The following is a 24,856-nucleotide window of genomic DNA, read 5'->3' on the forward strand; positions in this document are numbered from 1 at the left end:
TGACACACCGACAGGAACTATGGCTCCTGTCAGTGTGTTGCTGCAGCCGTGGAGAGCAGACATATCTCTGGATGTGTCTGTTCTCCATGGAAGATCTTCGTGGGACCCTCGATGGATTTCTGCGGACAGGGCCAGGGAGTATGAATTTGTTTTTTTATTTTGCGTCTTTTTCAGGTCGAGGGTCTTCAGGACGGATTGAGCGTACAATAAAATATGGTCAAAAAGTGGGTGTCTTTATTTCATTAAAATATTTTTTTTCTAGTGTTTGTGGGGGTTTTTTTTTAACCCTTTCATTGGATTAATAATGGATAGGCGTCTTATTGATGCCTCTCCATTATTAACCGGGCTTAATGCCACCTTACAATAGCAAGGTGGCATTAACCCCTCATTACCCCATATCCCACCGCTACACGGGAGTGGGAAGAGAGGGGCTAAGTGCCGGAATTGGCGCATCTTTTTGATGCGCCTTTTCTGGGGCGGCTGCGGGCTTATATTTGTAGCTGGGGGGGGGGGGCAAATATCCATGGCCCCTTTCCTAGTCTATGAATATAAGCCCACGGCTGTCTGCGTAGCCTTTCTGGCCTAAAAATAAATATAGGGGGACCCTATGTCATTTTTTTTTTTTTGGGGGGGGGGGTCCCCCTATATTTTTTTTTTAATCATTTTAATAGCATTAATAATGGATAGGCGTCTTATTGACGCCTCTCCATTATTAACCGGGATTAATGCCACCTTACAATAGCAAAAATACGTGCAACTGAAATACGTGGCACTGAAATACGTGGCACTTAAATACGTGGCACTGAAATACGTGGCACTGAAATACGTGGCACTGAAATACGTGGCACTGAAATACGTGGCACTGAAATACGTGGCACTGAAATACGTGGCACTGAAATACGTGGCACTGAAATACGTGGCACTGAAATACGTGATACGTGGCACTTAAATATGTGGCACTTAGGCTACGTTCACATTTGCGTTGTGCGCCGCAGCGTCGGCGCCGCAACGCACAACACAAACAAAAACTTAGCAAAACGCATGCACAACGCTGCGTTTTGCGCCGCATGCGTCCTTTTTTTGATTGATTTTGGACGCAGCAAAAATGCAACTTGCTGCGTCCTCTGCGCCCGGATGCGTGCGCTGCAGTGATGCATGCGGCGCAAAACGCAAGTGCGACACATGTCCATGCGCCCCTATGTTAAATATAGGGGCGCATGACGCATGCGGCGACGCTGCGGCGCAGACCGCAAATGTGAACGTAGACTTAAATAGCTGGATAGAGCTGGATCCGCGGGCTGTGATCTGGCCTACGCTCAGCACTCTGCGGAGCGCTGTCATTCAAAACACGTCCACTCGTTTTGGTGTTTAGTCCCAAAATGGAGGATGGAAGAAGAAAAGGGTTGGACAAGGAAATGACATCATTTCTTTTTTTTTTTTCCCCCACTGCAGTTAAAGCTTTATTTGTGTCAAACACAGACAATCTGCAGAGAAAACTGCATAAAAAACCGCATCAAAAAACGCACCAAAAAACGCACCAAAAACCGCACCTGCATTTTCTGCCAAGAGCTGCGGTTTTTAGTGCAGAAAAAACAGCAGGGAAATCAGGAACGTGTTAACATGGCCTAAAGCACAGAGGTGGATCGCTGATGTTTTGGGGATGTGTGCGCTACAAAAACACAGGAAACTTGGTTAAAGTTGAAGGAAAGATGAATGCAGCACGTTATCAGCAAATACTGGTGGCAAATTTGCAATCATCAGCCTGGAAGCTGCACATGGGACGTACTTGGATGTTCCAAAATGACAACGATCCAAAACACAAGGCCAAATCGACCTGTCATTGGCTACAGCAGAATAAAGTTAAGGTTCAGGAGTGGCCATCTCAGTCTGCTGACCTCAATATCATTGATCCACTCTGGGGAGATCTCAAGCGCGCAGTTCATGCTAGACAGCCCAGGAATTTACAGGAACTGGAGGCTTTTTGCCAAGAAGAGTGTGCAGCTTTACCATCTGAGAAAATAAAGAACCTCATCCACAACTACCACAAAAGACTTCAAGCTGTCATTGATGTTAGAGGGGGAAATACACAGTACTAAGAAATGGGGTATGTGAACATTCGGATGTTTTGGGTTGTCATTATGATTTAAAAAGAGAAAACACAGTAGTTTGACAAAAAATGGCTTCACCCAACCATGAGTGGAGAAAAAGTTTTGGTAATATTCATATTCTCTGAAAAAAGGCCAAGAAAGCAAAAATTCGGCCGGGGCATGTAAACTTTTGAGCACAACTATAAGCCCACAACTGTCTGCCTAGACTTTGCTGGTTAATAATTATAAGGGGGCCTAACAATTTTTCAAGGGGGGGGGTCCCCATTTTAATAAACCAGTAGAGGTTTAGTATACAGCTGTGAGCTGATATTAATAGTCTGGGAGGCTACCTATTTATTACTCCATTCTCAGGCTATAAACATCTGCCCTCAGCTGTTAGCTTTCCCTCAGCTGGGTAATAAAATTTCAGTGGATTCCACGCCATTATTTTCTTTACTTATGGCTTACATACATGTACAGTAAGCTACACACACACAAATGATTACTGTATATATCTCACATTTCTATCTATATAGTGACAAATATTTTGTGAGAAAATTATCTTTAAATAACAGAGAATTACTAAGTAAAAGCTGATAATAGTGAGAAAAATCACATTGTACTCGCGTGACACATGTCTGACTTTTCAGGAACAACATCAAACCACTTTTATTAATGCTGATGGGTATGAGCCCTTATACGATCTATTCGCTGCGGATACTGCACGGACAGAAACTTTTGTAAGGAAAATAAGAGCACTCATCTGTCCACTTACTTATTATTATTATTTCCAGGAAGAATAACTGAGGAACGGCTTCGTCAAGAGAAACACAAACAATTACCATCACAGACAGGTCTTCTGTAAGCCACTAAATAATTCCAGAAGATCAGTGGTCCCCAATCATTAGCACACCAACAATTGCAGAACTACAACTCCCAGCAATAGAGGCATAAACAGATGAGTACACGAGCTCTGGGCTGTAGTAGCCAGAAGACAAGAGTAAAGCAAAAAACAACCTGAAACACAGAAATGATAACATATACGGCATACATGGTTACATCACTGAGGAGCACGCAGCAGGTCCAAGAGGGCCCCGGGGCCACGGATTCACCAGCTCGTTTTGCAATTTATTTCTATTGTGGTCTTTGGTCTGATAGACAGGACTGTGCACCCTGAAGTCTCGCACTGGCAGGACGCCCCCCCCATACAGGAGCCCCGGTCACAAAACACAGGTTCACAGCACACGCAGAATACTGGACTGCGCCAAAGAGAGCAAAAAGTCACATAGAATGAATGGTGCACGGGCAGCGGGAGACATGACACAGGAGGGGTGTACTTAATGCTGCCAGTATACACAGGGGACAGCGGTATATACAGGTGGTAAATATACAGTACACACAGGGGACAGCGGTATATACAGGTGGTAAATATACAGTACACACAGGGGATAGCGGTATATACAGGGGATAAATATACAGTACACAGGGGACAGTGGTATATACAGGTGGTAAATATACAGTACACAGGGGACAGCGGTATATACAGGTGGTAAATATACAGTACACAGGGGACAGCGGTATATACAGGTGGTAAATATACAGTACACAGGGGACAGCGGTATATACAGGTGGTAAATATACAGTACACACAGGGGACAGCGGTATATACAGGTGGTAAATATACAGTACACACAGGGGACAGCGGTATATACAGGTGGTAAATATACAGTACACACAGGGGACAGCGGTATATACAGGTGGTAAATATATACAGTATACATAGGGGATAGCGGTATATACAGGGGATAAATATACAGTACACACAGGGGACAGCTGTATATACAGGTGGTAAATATACAGTACACACAGGGGACAGCAGTATATACAGGTGGCATATATATACAGTATACACAGGGGATAGCGGTATATACAGGGGATAAATATACAGTACACACAGGGGACAGCGGTATATACAGGTGGTAAATATATACAGTATACACAGGGGATAGCGGTATATACAGGGGATAAATATACAGTACACACAGGGGACAGTGGTATATACAGGTGGCATATATACAGTACACAGGGGACAGCGGTATATACAGGTGGTAAATATACAGTACACACAGGGGACAGCGGTATATACAGGTGGTAAATATATACAGTATACACAGGGGATAGCGGTATATACAAGGGATAAATATACAGTACACACAGGGGACAGCTGTATATACAGGTGGCATATATACAGTACACAGGGGACAGCGGTATATACAGGTGGCATATATACAGGGGGTATATATACAGTACACACAGGGGACAGCGGTATATACAGGTGGTAAATATACAGTACACACAGGGGATAGCTGTATATACAGGTGGCATGTATACAGTATACACAGGGGACAGCGGTATATACAGGGGATAAATATACAGTACACACAGGGGACAGCTGTATATACAGGTGGCATATATACAGTATACACAGGGGATAGCGGTATATACAGGGGATAAATATACAGTACACAGGGGACAGCGGTATATACAGGTGGTAAATATACAGTACACACAGGGGACAGCGGTATATACAGGTGGTAAATATACAGTACACACAGGGGACAGCGGTATATACAGGTGGTAAATATACAGTACACACAGGGGACAGCGGTATATACAGGTGGTAAATATATACAGTATACATAGGGGATAGCGGTATATACAGGGGATAAATATACAGTACACACAGGGGACAGCTGTATATACAGGTGGTAAATATACAGTACACACAGGGGACAGCAGTATATACAGGTGGCATATATATACAGTATACACAGGGGATAGCGGTATATACAGGGGATAAATATACAGTACACACAGGGGACAGCGGTATATACAGGTGGTAAATATATACAGTATACACAGGGGATAGCGGTATATACAGGGGATAAATATACAGTACACACAGGGGACAGTGGTATATACAGGTGGCATATATACAGTACACAGGGGACAGCGGTATATACAGGTGGTAAATATACAGTACACACAGGGGACAGCGGTATATACAGGTGGTAAATATATACAGTATACACAGGGGATAGCGGTATATACAAGGGATAAATATACAGTACACAGGGGACAGCGGTATATACAGGTGGTAAATATATACAGTATACACAGGGGATAGCGGTATATACAGGGGATAAATATACAGTACACACAGGGGACAGTGGTATATACAGGTGGCATATATACAGTACACAGGGGACAGCGGTATATACAGGTGGTAAATATACAGTACACACAGGGGACAGCGGTATATACAGGTGGTAAATATATACAGTATACACAGGGGATAGCGGTATATACAAGGGATAAATATACAGTACACACAGGGGACAGCTGTATATACAGGTGGCATATATACAGTACACAGGGGACAGCGGTATATACAGGTGGCATATATACAGGGGGTATATATACAGTACACACAGGGGACAGCGGTATATACAGGTGGTAAATATACAGTACACACAGGGGATAGCTGTATATACAGGTGGCATGTATACAGTATACACAGGGGACAGCGGTATATACAGGGGATAAATATACAGTACACACAGGGGACAGCTGTATATACAGGTGGCATATATACAGTATACACAGGGGATAGCGGTATATACAGGGGATAAATATACAGTACACACAGGGGACAGCAGTATATACAGGTGGCATATATACAGTATACACAGGGGATAGCGGTATATACAGGGGATAAATATACAGTACACACAGGGGACAGTGGTATATACAGGTGGCATATATACAGTACACAGGGGACAGCGGTATATACAGGTGGCATATATACAGTACACAGGGGACAGCAGTATATACAGGTGGTAAATATACAGTACACAGGGGACAGCGGTATATACAGGTGGCATATATACAGTACACAGGGGACAGCGGTATATACAGGTGGTAAATATACAGTACACAGGGGACAGCAGTATATACAGGTGGCATATATACAGTACACAGGGGACAGCAGTATATACAGGTGGCATATATATACAGTACACAGGGGACAGCAGTATATACAGGTGGCATATATATACAGTATACACAGGGGATAGCGGTATATACAGGGGATAAATATACAGTACACACAGGGGACAGCTGTATATACAGGTGGCATATATACAGTACACAGGGGACAGCGGTATATACAGGTGGCATATATACAGGGGGTATATATACAGTACACACAGGTGACAGCGGTATTTACAGGTGGTAAATATACAGTACACACAGGGGATAGCGGTATATACAGGGGATAAATATACAGTACACACAGGGGACAGATGTATATACAGGTGGCATATATACAGTACACACAGGGGACAGCTGTATATACAGGTGGCATATATACAGTATACACAGGGGACAGCGGTATACAAAGGATATACAGGGGAGTATATACACACTACACATGTAGGGGATACACAGTTTTGCTCAAAAGTTTACATACCCAGGCAGAATTTTTGCTTTCTTGGCCTTTTTTAAGAGAACATGAATGACTAGATGGTGGCCCGATTCTGACGCATCAGGTATTCTAGAATATGTATGCAGTTTATTTATGAAGATTTTAGAATAATACATTGAATACACAGGATTCGGCCGGCTGCGACCAATTAGCGAACGGACTGCGCGTGTCGCTGATTGTTCTCGGCCGGCCACGCAGTACATTGCACAGCCCACGCAGTATATAGCAATGTGGGCATCATATCCCTGTTAAAAAACAGAATTAAAATAAAAAATAGTTATATACTCACCTTCCGGAGCCCCCGTATCCAGGCGAAGCGTTTACCGATGGTCCTCGCGCGCTCCGGCCCCAAGAGTGCATTGCTGTCTCGCGAGATGATGACATAGCGGCCTCGCGAGATCGCAATGCATGGAGCGGTCACCGGAGCGGGGAAGGCCTGTTGTGGGTCCGAGGGGCCGACGGACGATGAGTATAACACGATTTTTTATTTTTTTAATTATTTTTAACATTAGATCTTTTTACTATTGATGCTGCGTATGGTCACACAGGGTTAATAGCAGCGTTAACGGAGTGCATTACACCGCGGCATAACGCGGTCCGTTACCGCTGCCATTAACCCTGTGTGAGCGCTGACTGGAGGGGAGGAAGGAGCGGCCATTTTGCCGCCAGACTGTGCCCATCGCTGATTGGTCGTGGCTGTTTTGCCGCGACCAATCAGCGACTTGGATTTCCATGACAGACAGAGGCCGCAACCAATGAATATCTGTGAAAGACAGAAAGACGGAAGTGACCCTTAGACAATTATATAGTAGACTAGCTGTACTACCCGGCTTCGCCCGGGTTAATGACTGCTGTTAGCAAAATAGAATGTGTTAACAAAAATTTATTCTGCACACAAAAACCACAAAACAAATAGATAGAAATGTAATTATTAAAAGGCAAAAACTAAGCAAATAGAAGCATTTCACAACATATATTAGCTTTGTTATACTGAGAATGTCTTTGTTGCCTATATTAACCAATCAGAGCTCAGGTTAATTAACTGTAGCAAAATAGAAGCTGAGCTGTGATTGGTTGCTATTGGCAGCCTGATAAATCCCCAGCCAACAGGAAGCCCTCCCCCCTGGCAGTATATATTAGCTCACACATACACATAATAGACAGGTCATGTGACTGACAGCTGCCGTATTTCCTATATGGTACATTTGTTGCTCTTGTAGTTTGCTTATTAATCAGATTTTTATTTTTGAAGGACAATACCAGACTTGTGTGTGTTTTAGGGCGAGTTTTATGTGTCAAGTTGTGTGTGTTGAGTTGCGTGTGGCGACATGCATGTAGCGACTTTTGTGAGATGAGTTTTGTGTGGCGACATGCGTGTAGCAACATTTTGTGTGTTGAGTTGCATGTGACAGGTTAGTGTAGCAAGTTGTGTGCAGCAAGATTTGTGCATGGCGAGTTTTGCGCGTGGCGAGTTTTATGTGTGGTGCATTTTGAGTATGTGCAAGTTTTGTGTGAGGCAACTTTTGCATGTGGTGCAACTTTTGTACATGTGGCAATTTTTCTGTGTGTGCAAGTTTTGCATGAGGTGAGTTTTCCATGAGGTGAGTTTTGCACGTGTGGCGAGTTTTGCGTGAGCCTAGTTTTGCATATGGCGAGTTTTGCATGTAGCGAGTTTTGAGTGGTGACTTTTGTGTTTCGACTTTTATGTGGCGAGGTTGGTGTGTGTGTGTGGTGAAATGTGTGCTGAGGGTGGTATATGTGTTCAAGCACGTGGTAGTGTGTGGCGCATTTTGTGTTTGTGTTCATATCCCCGTGTGTGGTGAGTATCCCATGTCGGGGCCCCACCTTAGCAACTGTACGGTATATACTCTTTGTCGCCATCGCTCTCATTCTTTAAGTCCTCATTGTTCACATCTGGCAGCTGTCAATTTTCCTCCAACACTTTTCCCTTCACTTTTTCCCCATTATGTAGATAGGAGCAAAATTGTTTGGTGAATTGGAACGCGCGGGGTTAAAATTTCACCTCACAACATAGCCTATGACGCTCTCGGGGTCCAGACGTGTGACTGTGCAAAATTTTGTGGCTGTAGCTGCGACGGTACAGATGCCAATCCCGGACATACACACATACATACATACACACATTCAGCTTTATATATTAGATATACCTGTATGTAATCTCCTGTATATAGTATATACCTGTGTGTCATCTCACCTATATATAGTATATATCTGTGTGTCATCTCCTGTATATAGTATATACCTGTATGTCATCTCCTCCTATACATAGCATATACCTGTGTCATCTCCTCCTGTATATACTATATACCTGTAGGTAATCTGCTCCTGTATATAGTATATACCTGTGTGTCATCTCCTCCTGTATGTAGTATGTACCTGTATGTCATCTCCTCCTCTATATAGTATATACCTGTGTGTCATCTCTCCTGTATATAGTATATATCTGTGTGTCATCTCCTCCTGTATATAGTATATACCTGTGTGTCATCTCCCCTGTAAATAGTATATACCTGTGTGTCATCTCCTGTATATAGTATATAGCTGTATGCCATCTCCTCCTGTATTAGCCCTCGTTCACACGTTATTTGGTCAGTATTTTTACCTCAGTATTTGTAAGCTAAAATGGCAGCCTGATAAATCCCCAGCCAACAGTAAGCCCACCCCCTGGCAGTATATATTAGCTCACACATACACATAATAGACTGGTCATGTGACTGACAGCTGCCGGATTCCTATATGGTACATTTGTTGCTCTTGTAGTTTGTCTGCTTATTAATCAGATTTTTATTTTTGAAGGATACCAGACTTGTGTGTGTTTTAGGGCGAGTTTCGTGTGTCAAGTTGTGTGTGTTGAGTTGCGTGTGGCGACATGCATGTAGGGACTTTTGTGAGATGAGTTTTGTGTGGCGACATGCGTGTAGCAACTTTTTGTGTGTCGAGTTGCATGTGACAGGTTAGTGTAGCAAGTTGTGTGCAGCAAGTTTTGCGCATGGCGAGTTTTGCGCGTGGCGAGTTTTATGTGTGGTGCCTTTTGAGTATGTGCAAGTTTTGTGTGAGGCAACTTTTGCATGTGTTGCAACTTTTGTGCATGTGGCAATTTTTCTGCGTGTGGCAATTTTTCTGCGTGTGCAAGTTTTGCGTGTGGCGAGTTTTGCACGTGTGGCGAGTTTTGCATGTGGAGAGTTTTGCGCGTGGCGAGTTTTGAGCGGCGACTTTTGTGTTTCTACTTTTATGTGGCGAGGTTGGTGTATGTGTGGTGAAATGTGCACTGAGGGTGGTATATGTGTTCGAGCACGTGGTAGTGTGTGGCGCATTTTGTGTGTGTGTTCATATCCCCGTGGTGGTGTGATTATCCCATGTTGGGGCCCCACCTTAGCAACTGTACAGTATATACTCTTTGGTGCCATCGCTGTCATTCTTTAAGTCCCCCTTGTTCACATCTGGCAGCTGTTAATTTGCCTCCAACACTTTTCCTTTCATTTTTTCCCCATTATGTAGATAGGGGCAAAATTGTTTGGTGACTTGGAAAGCGCGGGGTTAAAATTTCACCTCACAATATAGCTTTGACGCTCTCAGGGTCCAGACGTGTGACTGTGCAAAATTTTGTGCCTGTAGCTGCGACGCCTCCAACACTTTTCCTTTCACTTTTTCCCCATTATGTAGATAGGGGCAAAATTGTTTGGTGAATTGGAAAGCGCGGGGTTAAAATTTCACCTCACAACATAGCCTATGACGCTCTCGGGGTCCAGACGTGTGACTGTGCAAAATTTTGTGGCTGTAGCTGCTACGGTTCAGATGCCAATCCCGGACATACATACATACATACATACATACATACACACACACACACATTCAGCTTTATATATTAGATAACACCAAAGCTTTTTCTCCACTCATGGTTACTGGTTGGGTGAAGCCATTTATTGTCTCTGTGCTGTTTTGCATATTGTAGGTGAGATACTTTGTGGCATTCGCGCAGTAATGGCTTTCTTCTGGCGACTCGACCATGCAGCCTATTTTTCCTCAAGTGCCTCCTTATTGTGTATCTTCAAACAGCCACTCCGCTAGTTTTCAGAGAGTCCTGTATTTCAGCTGATGTTATTTGTGGGTTTTTCTTTGCATCCCGAACACTTTTCCTGGCAGTTGTGGATGACATTTTTGTTGGTCTACCTGACCGTGGTTTTGTTTTTACAGAGCTTCTGCTTTTCCATTTGTTAATCACAATTTTAATGCTGCTGACTGGCATTATCAATTCCTTGGATATCTTTTTGTATGCCTTTCCTGTTTTATATAGTTCAACTACCTTTTCCTGTAGATCGGTTGACAATTCTTTTGCTTTCCCCATAACTCACAATCCAGTGGCTGGATGAAAGATGCAAGAGTCTGTCTGGATCCCAGAAACTCACTCAGCTTTTATGCACACACTGATTACAAGCAAACAGCTCACAGGTGAGGATGTTACCTTTAGGAGCGATTCAAAGCCATTTGTGTCAACTTCTGTGCTTGTAAGGCTTCTTTCACACTTCCGTCGGCACGGGGCCGTCACAAAGCTTCGGCGCAACGCACCGACCGACGGACAGTGATTTTTTGCGCAACGTGGGCAGCGGATGCAGTGTTTCAACGCGTCCACTGCCCATTGTGAAGTCCTAGGGAGGAAGGGGTGGCGTTCCAGCCGCGCATGCGCAGTTCAAAATGCAGGACCCGACGTACGAAAAAACGTTCCCTTGAACGTTTTTTCGCTACGACGGTCCGCCAAATACAGACGCATCCAGTAAACAACGTATGGAACGTGTGTCCATATGTCGCGATGCGTCGGTAATACAAGTCTATGGAGAAAAAACGCATCCTGCGGGAAACTTTGCAGGATGCGTTTTTTCTCCAAAACGACGCATTACGACGGAGGCCAAACGACAAGTGTGAAAGTAGCCTTATCAGACCAAAATCACCAGGGTAGGTGAACTTTTCATCATGGTCACTTGGATGTTTTGTGTTGTCATTATTATTTAAAAAGAGAAAACACAGTAGTCTGACAATAAACGGCTTCACCCAACCACTAACCATGAGTGGAGAAAAAGTTTTGGTGCTATCATTCATATTCTCTGAAAAAGACCAAGAAAGCAAAAATTCTGCTGGTGTATGTACACTTTTGATCACAACTGTATACAGTATACCCAGGGCATAGCAGTATACACACTATATACACAGGTGAGAGAGGTATATACAGGGGGTATATATAGTATACACAGGGGACAGCGGTATATACGGTATACAGTATACACAGGTGACGGCAGTATATACAAGGGGTGTGTGTATATATATATATATATTCGGTATACACAAGTTGCAGTATTTACAGGGGGTATATATATATATATATATATATATATATATATATATATATATATATATATATATATATATATATATATATACACAGGGAGCATATATACAGTATATACAGGGGGTATATATACAGTATACACAGGTGACAGCGGTATATACAGAGAGCATATATACAGTATATACAGGTAACAGCAGTATTTACAGGGGGTATACAGTCATGGCCAAAAGTATTCACACCCCGGCAATTCTGTCAGATAATACTCAGTTTCTTCCTGAAAATGATTGCATTCACAAATTCTTTGTTATTGTTATCTTCATTTAATTTGTCTTAAATGAAAAAAGCACAAAAAGAATTGTCCTAAAGCCAAATTGGATATAATTCCACACCAAACATAAAAAAGGGGGTGGACAAAAGTTTTGGCACTGTTCGAAAAATCATGTGCTGCTTCTCTAATTTGTGTACCGTATATACTCGAGTATAAGCCGACCCGAGTATAAGCCGACCCCCCTAATTTTGCCACAAAAAACTGGGAAAACTTATTGACTCGAGTATAAGCCTAGGGTGGAAAATGCAGCAGGTACCGGTGAATTTCAAAATTAAAAATAGATGCTCCATACTGTTCATTATGGCCCCATGGATGCTCCACATAAAGCTGTGCCACATATACAATGCTCTGCACCATTGCCCCATAGATACTCCACATAAAGCTGTGCCATATATACAATGCTCTGCACCGTTGCCCCATAGCTGTGCCATATATACAATGCTCTGCACCGTTGCCCCATAGCTGTGCCATATAGTGCTCTGCACCATTGCCCCATAGCTGTGCCATATAGTGCTCTGCACCATTGCCCCATAGCTGTGCCATATAGTGCTCTGCACCATTGCCCCATAGCTGTGCCATATAGTGCTCTGCACCATTACCCCATAGCTGTGCCATATAGTGCTCTGCACCATTGCCCCATAGCTGTGCCATATAGTGCTCTGCACCGTCCATTATTGCCCCATAGCTGTGCCATATAGTGCTCTGCACCATTGCCCCATAGCTTTGCCATATAGTGCTCTGCACCGTTGCCCCATAGCTGTGCCATATAGTGCTCTGCACCGTTGCCCCATAGCTGTGCCATATAGTGCTCTGCACCATTGCCCCATAGCTGTGCCATATAGTGCTCTGCACCATTGCCCCATAGCTGTGCCATATAGTGCTCTGCACCGTTGCCCCATAGCTGTGCCATATAGTGCTCTGCACCATTGCTCCATAGCTGTGCCATATAGTGCTCTGCACCATTGCCCCATAGCTGTGCCATATAGTGCTCTGCACCGTCCATTATTGCCCCATAGCTGCTGCTGCTGCTGCAATAAAAAAAAAAAACACATACTCACCTGTCTTGCTTGCAGCTCCTCGGCGCCATCTTCCCGGCGTCTCTCCGCACTGACTGATCAGGCAGAGGGCGGCGCGCACCTATATGCGTCATCGCGCCCTCTGACCTGCACAGTCAGTGCGGAGAGACGCCGGGAAGATGGCGCGACGCCCGGCGTGTGGAACCAGGACAGGTGAATATGTCATACTTACCTGCTCCCGGCGTCCCGCTCCTTCCCCCTGCCTGTCTTCAGTGCCGCAGTCTCTTTCTCTATCAGCGGTCACCGGCACCGCTTCATTAGAGAAATGAATAGGCGGCTCCGCCCCTATGGGAGGTGGAGCCGCCTATTCATTTCTCTAATGAGCGGTCCCACGTGACCGCTCAGGGGAAGAGGCTGCGGCACCGAAGACAGTGTGACAGGCAGGGGGAGCGCCAGGATCGCCGGGACTAGGTAAGTATATGACAGTGCTCACCCGCCGACCCCACCACCGATCATGACTCGAGTATAAGCCGAGAGGGGCACTTTCAGCCCAAAAATTTGGGCTGAAAATCTCGGCTTATACTCGAGTATATACGGTAATTAACAGCACCTGTAACTTACCTGTGGCACCTAACAGGCGGTGGCAATAACTAGATCACACTGGCAGCCAGTTGACATGGATTAAAGTTGACTCAACCTCTGTCCTGTGTCCTTGTGTGCACCACATTGAGCATGGAGAAAAGAAAGACGACCAAAGAACTGTCTGAGGACTTGAGAAACCAAATTGTGAGGAAGCATGAGCAATCTCAAGGCTACAAGTCCATCTCCAAAGACCTGAATGTTCCTGTGTCTACCGTGCGCAGGGTCATCAAGAAGTGTAAAGCCCATGGCACTGTGGCTAACCTCCCTAGATGTGGACGGAAAAGAAAAATAGACAAGAGATTTCAACGCAAGATTGTGCGGATGTTGGATAAACAACCTCGACTAACATCCAAACAAGTTCAAGCTGCCCTGCAGTCCGAGGGTACAACAGTGTCAACCCCTACTATCCGTCGGCGTCTGAATGAAAAGGGACTGTATGGTAGGAGACCCAGGAAGACCCCACTTCTTACCCCGAGACATAAAAAAGCCAGGCTGGAGTTTGCCAAAACTTACCTGAAAAAGCCTAAAACATTTTGGAAGAATGTTCTCTGGTCAGAGGAGACAAAAGTAGAGCTTTTTGGGCAAAGGCATCAACATAGAGTTTACAGGAGAAAAAAGAGGCATTCAAAGAAAAGAACACGGCCCCTACAGTCAAACATGGTGGAGGTTACCTGATGTTTTGGGGTAGCTTTGCTGCCTCTGGCACTGGACTGCTTGACCGTGTGCATGGCATTATGAAGTCTGAAGACTACCAACAAATTTTGCAGCATAATGTAGGGCCCAGTGTGAGAAAGCTGGGTCTCCCTCAGAGGTCATGGGTCTTCCAGCAGGACAGTGACCCAAAACACACTTCAAAAAGCACTAGAAAATGGTTTGAGAGAAAGCACTGGAGACTTCTAAGGTGGCCAGCAATGAGTCCAGACCTGAATCCCATAGAACACCTGTGGAGAGATCTAAAGATGGCAGTTTGGAGACGGCACCCTTCAAATATCAGGGACCTGGAGCAGTTTGCCAAAAAAGAATGGTCTAAAATTCGAGCAGAGCATTGTAAGAAACTCATTGATGGTTACCGGAAGCAGTTGGTCGCAGTTATTTTGGCTAAAGGTTGTGCAACCAAGTATTAGGCTGAGGGTGCCAATACTTTTGTCTGGCCCATTTTTGGAGTTTTGTGTGAAATGATCAATGTTTTGCTTTTTGCTTAATTCTCTCTTGTGTTTTTTCATTTAAGACAAATTAAATGAAGATAATAATACAAAAGAATTTGTGTTTGCAATCATTTTCAGGAAGAAACTGAGTATTATCTGACAGAATTGCAGGGGTGTCAATACTTTTGGCCATGACTGTATATACAGCATACACAGGGGGCAGCGGTATATACAGGGAGCATACATACAGTATATACAGGGGGTATATATACAGTATACACAGGTGACAGCGGTATATACAGGGAGCAAATATACAGTATATACAGGGGGTATATCTATAGTATACACAGGTGTCAGCAGTATATACAGGGGGTATATATACAGCATACCTAGGGGGCAGCGGTATATACAGGGAGCACATATACAGTATATACAGGGGGTATATCTATAGTATACACAGGTGTCAGCAGTATATACAGGGGGTATATATACAGCATACCTAGGGGGCAGCGGTATATACAGGGAGCACATATACAGTATATACAGGGGGTATATCTATAGTATACACAGGTGTCAGCAGTATATACAGGGGGTATATATACAGCATACCTAGGGGGCAGCAGTATATACAGGGAGCACATATACAGTATATACAGGGGGTATATCTATAGTATACACAGGTGTCAGCAGTATACACAGGGGGTGTAAAATATATCTATATACATTTTTTGCTTTCCTATATATGAATTTGGGATGTGTTGGTAATTTGTCTCCTATTACCTTGTCTTCTTTTAAAATCCCCCAGTGTCTTCCTACAATTTTCCTGAGGATATGAGCGTTTGCATTGAATTGGATAATGATGGGGACATCTTCCCTAATAGCGGATTTTGCATCTTTTCTAGTTTTACCTAGAAGTAGGTTTCCCCTTGGTTGATCTTTCACTGCCTGCCCGGCATTCATGAGGTGATGGCTGCCATAGCCCTTATTGATAATTTTTTTTGTCAGTGAATCTGCCTCTACAATAAAGTCCTGACTTCTTGAACAATTTCTGTGTGCATGTATATACTGGCTCTTTGGGACATTAATGAGCCAGTTAGGCAGGTGGCAGCTATCCATAGAGATATAGCCATTACAAGCTGTAGGCTTGTGATATGTACGGGTATGAATGGTTCCATCCTCTATAAAAAATATTGAAAAAGTAAGTGTCTGCTTGGCAGCCTTTATAATGCTGGATCACGGTATAAAGTGACGTGATATCTAAAGGGCTTACGATGTAATGCTCATGCCATTAAATTCCCTTTAAGATTTGTAAAATATGCGCACTGTCTTTCAAATAAGAGGGCAGTAAGGACACTACCCTCTGTAGGTGGCAGTCCACATATTTAGACATATTGGCGGTGAGACACTGGATGCCAGAGATTATTGGGCTTCCCAGGGGGGTTGGATAAAATTTTATGTACCTTAGGTAGGTAATAAAATATTGCAATCCTTGGATATGTAGTATCAATTAATTCATATTCTTATTTCTTTAAAATTCCCATGGTGAATCCTTTCTTAATCAGTAGTTTCATTTAATATAACTGTCTGATGGATCACTATCTAGTTTTCTATAAGTTCGTCTATCACTTAAGAGACGTAAAGATTCTTTCATGTAAACTCAGTTTAAAATCCCTATCCCCCTTATCGGCTGGGCGGATTACAATTTCTTTGTTCTCTTGTAATTGTTTGATAGCTTTGCGTTCATTAAAACTCAAATTATATCTAAAATTTGAGCATCTCTTATTGTTAACTTTTCTTATATCATTTATAACTTTTTTTGAAAAGCTTCAAAAGATTCGGAGTACTCAATTTATGGATTAAAATTAGATTTTTTACGCAAAGCAGTGTGTTAGTAGAGGTGGTCAGGCTCGCAGATTCCCTCAGGGTTAGTTACACTTTTTTATTTTATTTATTTTTTTTAAATGTTTTTTGATGGCGAGTCGCCTCATGAAAAGTTTTATCCCAATGAAGGCCTGAAATTTGTCAATCGTAACAGCGGGGGTGTATTTCAGCCCCTTATTGATCAGGGCAATTTCATTATGATCCAATTGATGTTTACAAAGGATTTTCAACCTAAGTTCCTGAGTGACTAATTCTTTTTGACATTTCTTCTCTTTTTTTTGGTGAATTGTGCCCCCCCCCCCCCCTCCAATCCCTCCTTCATGTATTTTTTGGCCAAATTGAAAAAACGGATGGTTACTCTGTTTGCGTAGTTGTCTGTTCTGGGCTGGACGATTTCTTTCTATGTTTACTGTGTGGGAGGCTCCTGTACTTTGGTTAGAGTATTTGTCCACACTTGTAGAAGGGAGGTCATCTGTATCTCCCAAGTGTTGGAATCTATTGTGGGTCACAGTAGGGGTGGCTGATATTGGGGTATGGACATTGTCCTGATTGTTTGTTTCGGTAGGGTTGGCATCGTTTGTAATGATAATACTGTCCCCAATGGTATTATGATTGGGAGTGAGGTTTTCTGCATAACATGTAGGATAGACAGAGAATCTTTTGTCTGAATTTGTGGCCGACATAGGACTTCCTTCAATCTCATCAAGCTCCTCAAACTGATTTTCCCTACCTAACTTTCTCCGTTTTTTTCTCCATAATTTCTTTTTCTTTAGTAAGTATTCTTCTCCGTATATTAGTGGATAGATGTATGATATCTGGATGTGATTGGTAGGGTTTAATCTCATCAAATAGTGTTTGCTCTCCAGCAGACTCTGTTTCTTTCTTTTTTCAATAAAAAATGAAACAGCACGTCTGGAGAAGTCTTTAAACATCACATCCCATTCAGATATTGTATTCTGGTCTCCAATATCACCAGACAGAGGTTTATACACCAAGAGGACATTTGGGATACAATTGTAGGCCAGATATCGTTCTAATGTTGCCACGTCCCATAAGTCGCGCATTTCTTTTATTAAATGTTGTTCCAATGTCTTAAAGGATTCTATTGCCCTATTGATGTTTTCATTGTTGGATTTATTAGGGTCTTGTTGGAGGGCTGAATGAAATAAAACTTATAGACGGTGTATATCCTCTCTTTTCTATCATAGGTCACTCATGGTGATGATAGCACTGCTGCCTCCCAATGAGAGTGGTGCTAAAAATGTCTAAATCACAATAAGTATTGAGGGGCGCTAGTGCAATAGGGAAGATACCAGCTGCAAATAGAACAACACCACAAGGTTGTCCAAAGTAAGTATTCAAAAATAACAGCTGTGGCAGCTGTGCAGAGAACTCTTCAGGAGCGCTGTGCCGGCCGGTGACAGACACTCCTATCGCCCCTTTCTCCGATGGTGCGCGAGCATGGGTATCTCGCGGAAAGGACCTGCAGCGTCTCCAGAGCCTGCAGGACCTGCGTGATGTAAGGGGACGCTTGAGGGAGTACGGGGCGCGCTATGACCAATTCCTTCCAACGCGTTTCAGAAATGCTCGGTTTTCTTAATCAGGGATGGTCCATCTAGGGGTAGGGCTGCCTTTTATCTCGTTGGATGCTTCCTTTGAAAATGATCAGCAGAAAGCAAACAATTCACCTCACTATTAAGTCCCTTTGGCATTAGGGAGTCCAAGTTAAAGATCCACCTGCTCTCTTACACAGGTAACAGTGGTATATACACAGTATATACAGGGGTTATATATAGATGATTGTATGTGTATATATATATATATATATACACATACAAAGACCCACCCACAGGTGACAGCGGTATATACAGGGGGTGGTGTCATAGATATATATATATATACACACACACACACACACACACACACGTGACAGCAGAATATTTACAGTATATACAGGCGGGATATACACTCACCGGCCACTTTATTAGGTACACCTGTCCAACTTCTTGTTAACAGTTAATTTCTAATCAGCCAATCACATGGCGGCAACTCAGTGCATTTAGGCATGTAGACATGGTCAAGACAATCTCCTGCAGTTCAAACCGAGCATCAGTATGGGGAAGAAAGGTGATTTGAGTGCCTTTGAACGTGGCATGGTTGTTGGTGCCAGAAGGGCTGGTCTGAGTATTTCAGAAACTGCTGATCTACTGGGATTTTCACGCACAACCATCTCTAGGGTTTACAGAGAATGGTCCGAAAAAGAAAAAAAATCCAGTGAGCGGCAGTTCTGTGGGCGGAAATGCCTTGTTGATGCCAGAGGTCAGAGGAGAATGGGCAGACTGGTTCGAGCTGATAGAAAGGCAACAGTGACTCAAATCGCCACCCGTTACAACCAAGGTAGGCCTAAGAGCATCTCTGAACGCACAGTGCGTCGAACTTTGAGGCAGATGGGCTACAGCAGCAGAAGACCACACCGGGTACCACTCCTTTCAGCTAAGAACAGGAAACTGAGGCTACAATTTGTACAAGCTCATCGAAATTGGACAGTAGAAGATTGGAAAAACGTTGCTTGGTCTGATGAGTCTCGATTTCTGCTGCGACATTCGGATGGTAGGGTCAGAATTTGGCGTAAACAACATGAAAGCATGGATCCATCCTGCCTTGTATGGAGCATCTTTGGGATGTGCAGCCGACAAATCTGCGGCAACTGTGTGATGCCATCATGTCAATATGGACCAAAATCTCTGAGGAATGCTTCCAGCACCTTGTTGAATCTATGCCACGAAGAATTGAGGCAGTTCTGAAGGCAAAAGGGGTCCAACCCGTTACTAGCATGGTGTACCTAATAAAGTGGCCAGTGAGTGTATATACATACACACACACACGTGACAGCAGAATACATACAGTATATACGGGTGGAATATATATATATATACTAGCTGAAGAGCCCGGCGTTGCCTGGGCATAGTAAATATCTGTGGTTTGTTATAGCACCTCACTTCTCTTATTTTCCCATCACACCTCTCATTTTCCCCATCACATCTTTCATTTTCCCCTCACATCTCTCATTTTCCCCCTCACTCCTCTCATTCCCCCCTAACACTTGTCATTTCGACCTCACATCTGTCATTTTCCGATCACTCCACTATTTTCCCTCACTCCTCTCATTTTGCACTCACACCTTTTCATTTTCACCTCACACCTCTCATTTTCACCTCAGTATATACATGTTTGTCATCTCCCTTATATATAGTATACACCTGTATGTCATCTCCTGTATATAGTATATACCTGTATGTCATCTCCCCTGTATATAGTATATACCTGCTGTGTCATCTCCCCTGTATATAGTATATACCAGTATGTCATCTCCTCCTATATATAGTATGTACCTGTATGTAATCTCCTCCTGTATATAGTATATACCTGTGTGTCATCTCACCTATATATAGTATATATCTGTGTCATCTCCTCCTGTATATAGTATATACCTGTATGTCATCTCCTCCTATACATAGCATATACCTGTATGTCATCTCCTCCTGTATATACTATATACCTGTAGGTAATCTGCTCCTGTATATAGTATATACCTGTGTGTCATCTCCTCCTGTATATAGTATATACCTGTATGTCATCTCCTGCTGTATGTAGTATATACCTGTATGTCATCTCCTCCTGTATGTAGTATGTACCTGTATGTGATCTCCTCCTCTATATAGTATATACCTGTGTGTCATCTCTCCTGTATATAGTATATATCTGTGTGTCATCTCCTCCTGCATATAGTATATACCTGTGTCATCTCCCCTGTAAATAGTATATACCTGTGTGTCATCTCCTCCAGTATATAGTATATATCTGTATGTCATCTCCTCCTGTATTAGACCTCGTTCACACGTTATTTGGTCAGTATTTTTACCTCAGTATTTGTAAGCTAAATTGGCAGCCTGATAAATCCCCAGCCAACAGTAAGCCCACCCCCTGGCAGTATATATTAGCTCACACATACACATAATAGACAGGTCATGTAACTGACAGCTGCCGGATTCCTATATGGTACATTTGTTGCTCTTGTAGTTTGTCTGCTTATTAATCAGATTTTTATTTTTGAAGGATAATACCAGACTTGTGTGTGTTTTAGGGCGAGTTTCGTGTGTCAAGTTGTGTGTGTTGAGTTGCGTGTGGCGACATGCATGTAGCGACTTTTGTGAGATGAGTTTTGTGTGGCGACATGCGTGTAGCAACTTTTTGTGTGTCGAGTTGCATGTGACAGGTTAGTGTAGCAAGTTGTGTGCAGCAAGTTTTGCGCATGGCGAGTTTTATGTGTGGTGCCTTTTGAGTATGTGCAAGTTTTGTGTGAGGCAACTTTTGCATGTGTTGCAACTTTTGTGCATGTGGCAATTTTTCCGCGTGTGCAAGTTTTGCGTGTGGCGAGTTTTCCATGAGGTGAGTTTTGCACGTGTGGCGAGTTTTGCATGTGGAGAGTTTTGCGTGTAGCGAGTTTTGAGCGGCGACTTGTGTGTTTCGACTTTTATGTGGCGAGGTTGGTGTATGTGTGGTGAAATGTGTGCTGAGGGTGGTATATGTGTTCGAGCACGTGGTAGTGTGTGGCGCATTTTGTGTGTGTGTTCATATCCCCGTGGTGGTGTGATTATCCCATGTCGGGGCCCCACCTTAGCAACTGTACGGTATATACTCTTTGGCGCCATCGCTCTCATTCTTTAAGTCCCCCTTGTTCACATCTGGCAGCTGTTAATTTGCCTCCAACACTTTTCCTTTCACTTTTTCCCCATTATGTAGATAGGGGTAAAATTGTTTGGTGAATTGGAAAGCGCGGGGTTAAAATTTCACCTCACAACATAGCCTATGACGCTCTCGGGGTCCAGACGTGTGACTGTGCAAAATTTTGTGGCTGTAGCTGCGACGGTTCAGATGCCAATCCCGGACATACACACATACATACATGATACAGGAAAGAAATATATCTTGGTACCGTGTTAGCCAGTAGATAGAAAAATATTTAGAATTGAGAGTCCTCAGTGGTTGATACCTTTTAATGGCTAACTGAAAAGATGGTAACAAATTGCAAGCTTTCGAGACTACATACGTCTCTTCATCAGGCAAAGACTAAAACAAATTTGTTTTAGTCTTTGCCTAATGAAGAGACGTATGTAGTCTCGAAAGCTTGCAATTTGTTACCATCTTTTCAGTTAGCCATTAAAAGGTATCAACCACTGAGGACTCTCAATTCTAAATATTTTTCACACATACATACACACATTCAGCTTTATATATTAGATATACAGTATATACACATACACACACAGGTGACAGCAGAATATATACAGGGGGTAGATATATAGTACACACAGGTCACAGAAGAATATATACAGTATACAGGGGGGGTGTATATGTATGTATGTATATATATATATATATATATATATATATATATATATATATATATATATATATGTATGTGTATCACACACAGGTGACATCAGAATATATACAGGGGGTGGTATATATACACAGGTGACAGCAGTATATACTATATATACAGTATAGACAGGGGGTATATATATATATATATATATATATATATATATATATATATATAGTACACACAGGTGACAGCAGTATATATACAGTATATACAGGTGGGTGGTATATACACACAGGTGACAGCACTGCACACAGGTGACAGCAGTATATACAGGGGGTGGTATATATACACAGGTGACAGCAGTATATACAGGGGGTGGTATATATACACAGGTGACAGCACTACACACAGGGGGTGGTATATATACACAGGTGACAGCACTACACACAGGTGACAGCAGTATATACAGGGGGTGGTATATATACACAGGTGACAGCAGTATATACAGGGGGTGGTATATATACACAGGTGACAGCACTACACACAGGGGGTGGTATATATACACAGGTGACAGCACTACACACAGGTGACAGCAGTATATACAGGGGGTATATATAATGTATACACAGGGGGTATATATATATATATATATATATATATATATATATATATATATATATAGTACACACAGGTGGGTGGTATATACACACAGGTGACAGCACTGCACACAGGTGACAGCAGTATATACAGGGGGTGGTATATATACACAGGTGACAGCAGTATATACAGGGGGTGGTATATATACACAGGTGACAGCAGTATATACAGGGGGTGGTATATATACACAGGTGACAGCAGTATATACAGGGGGTGGTATATATACACAGGTGACAGCACTACACACAGGGGGTGGTATATATACACAGGTGACAGCACTACACACAGGTGACAGCAGTATATACAGGGGGTGGTATATATACACAGGTGACAGCACTACACACAGGTGACAGCAGTATATACAGGGGGTATATATAATGTATACACAGGGGGTATATATATATAGTACACACAGGTGACAGCAGAGTATATACAGCATACACAGGTGGGTGGTGTGGTGTGATATATATATATATATATACACACACAGGTGACAGCACTGCACACAGGTGTCAGGCAGCAGACATGTGGCAGCAGCAGGCAGGCAGGTGGCAGCAGCCATGGAGGTGGCCGCCGCAGGCCCTTACCTTGGCTTTCCCGGCCTCCAGCTTCCTCCTCCTCTCCTGCTCCTCGCCGTCCATGCCGGCCCCTGCACACACAGCAATGCGCAGTGTTACCAGCGGCCGCTGCTCTCCCCCATTCTCCACGTAAACATTCGGCGCGCCGCAGTGACGTCAGCAGCCCGCGCCCGCCCCCTGCTGTGCGGCAGAGCCCCAGCTGTCACCTGCACTAGTGCACTCACTGCCCCGGGCGGCACAGCGGGTCACCCAGCGGGTCACAGCCGGGTCACAGCTCTGCCGGCCGCCGCTCCCTCTCACCCCATGAGCTGACATGTACCCGTGGTGGCTGATAACAGAGAGCAACTGACTGCACCACCTGCCTAGAACATCCCAGTGACCCCTCATTATACTGAGTCTATGGAGACTTAACCCTTTGTTGCTGCTGTCATTTTTCCTTTTTCTTGTTTTTTTCCTCCCCTTTTTCCAAGAGTTACATTTTTGTCATTTTTCGGGCTTGCTCTTTGCAGGTTGTAGTTTCTATTTCCACCATTTGTTTTACCACATAATTTACTAAAAAACAGGAAAAAAATTCCAAGTGCAGCGAAATGGTGAAAAAAACCACAATTCCGACATTGTTTTGGAGTTTGGTTTTATGACGTTCGTTGTGCAGCAAAAATGACCTGAAATGATTCCGCAGCTCAGCGCTAACCCGGCCGGAGGAAACACGTGGTTTTCTTTTATATTTTAATGAATTAAAAAGAACGTTGTAAAAAATTAGTGTCACCATTTTCTCAGACCGGTAACTTTATTTTTCCATTTTTTCAGTTGACGGACCGGTGTTTTCATTTGTTTCCGTAGTTTTTAGTGACACCATTTTGAGATAAATACAATATTTTTTATGACTTTTTGTTACATTAAAAAAAAATTGTAAAATCTGCATTTGATGCTTTTCTTCTTTACAGTGCTTTATGGGTTATTTTTTTTATTATGCATTATGTAGCTGCAGTAATTTCACAGCACTTTACATACATTATCATCACTGTCCCCATTGGGGCTCCCGATCTAGCTTCCCTATCAGTCTTTGGAATGTGGGAGGAAACCGGAGAACCCGGAGGAAAACCACGGGAACACGGGGAGAACATACAGACTCCTTGCAGATGCTTATATTTGGATAGGTTGGATTTTGTGGATGTAATTTCTTTTTTCATATACAAAAACTTCCAAGCTTTTTACTTTTTGTTTC

General features: G+C 43.2%; 1 protein-coding gene across 4 annotated transcripts in view; it reads right to left on the reverse strand.

Annotated features, from left to right (window-relative positions):
• The window catches only part of AKAP9 (A-kinase anchoring protein 9), a 215,368-nt gene extending 191,551 nt beyond the window's left edge, over positions 1–23,817 (reverse strand). For 2 of the 4 annotated variants that reach the window (XM_077268210.1, XM_077268209.1), the window contains exon 1: positions 23,641–23,817. In XM_077268210.1, coding sequence (XP_077124325.1) covers positions 23,641–23,694 — 54 coding nt within the window. In that variant the 5' untranslated portion in view covers positions 23,695–23,817. The remainder of the gene's footprint in view (positions 1–23,640) is intronic. The other 2 variants (XM_077268212.1, XM_077268211.1) reach the window with 1 other exon arrangement.
• Positions 23,818–24,856: the final 1,039 nt, after the last annotated feature.

The sequence above is a fragment of the Ranitomeya variabilis genome, chromosome 6 (genome assembly GCF_051348905.1).
Source record: "Ranitomeya variabilis isolate aRanVar5 chromosome 6, aRanVar5.hap1, whole genome shotgun sequence".
Taxonomy (NCBI): Eukaryota; Metazoa; Chordata; class Amphibia; order Anura; family Dendrobatidae; genus Ranitomeya; species Ranitomeya variabilis.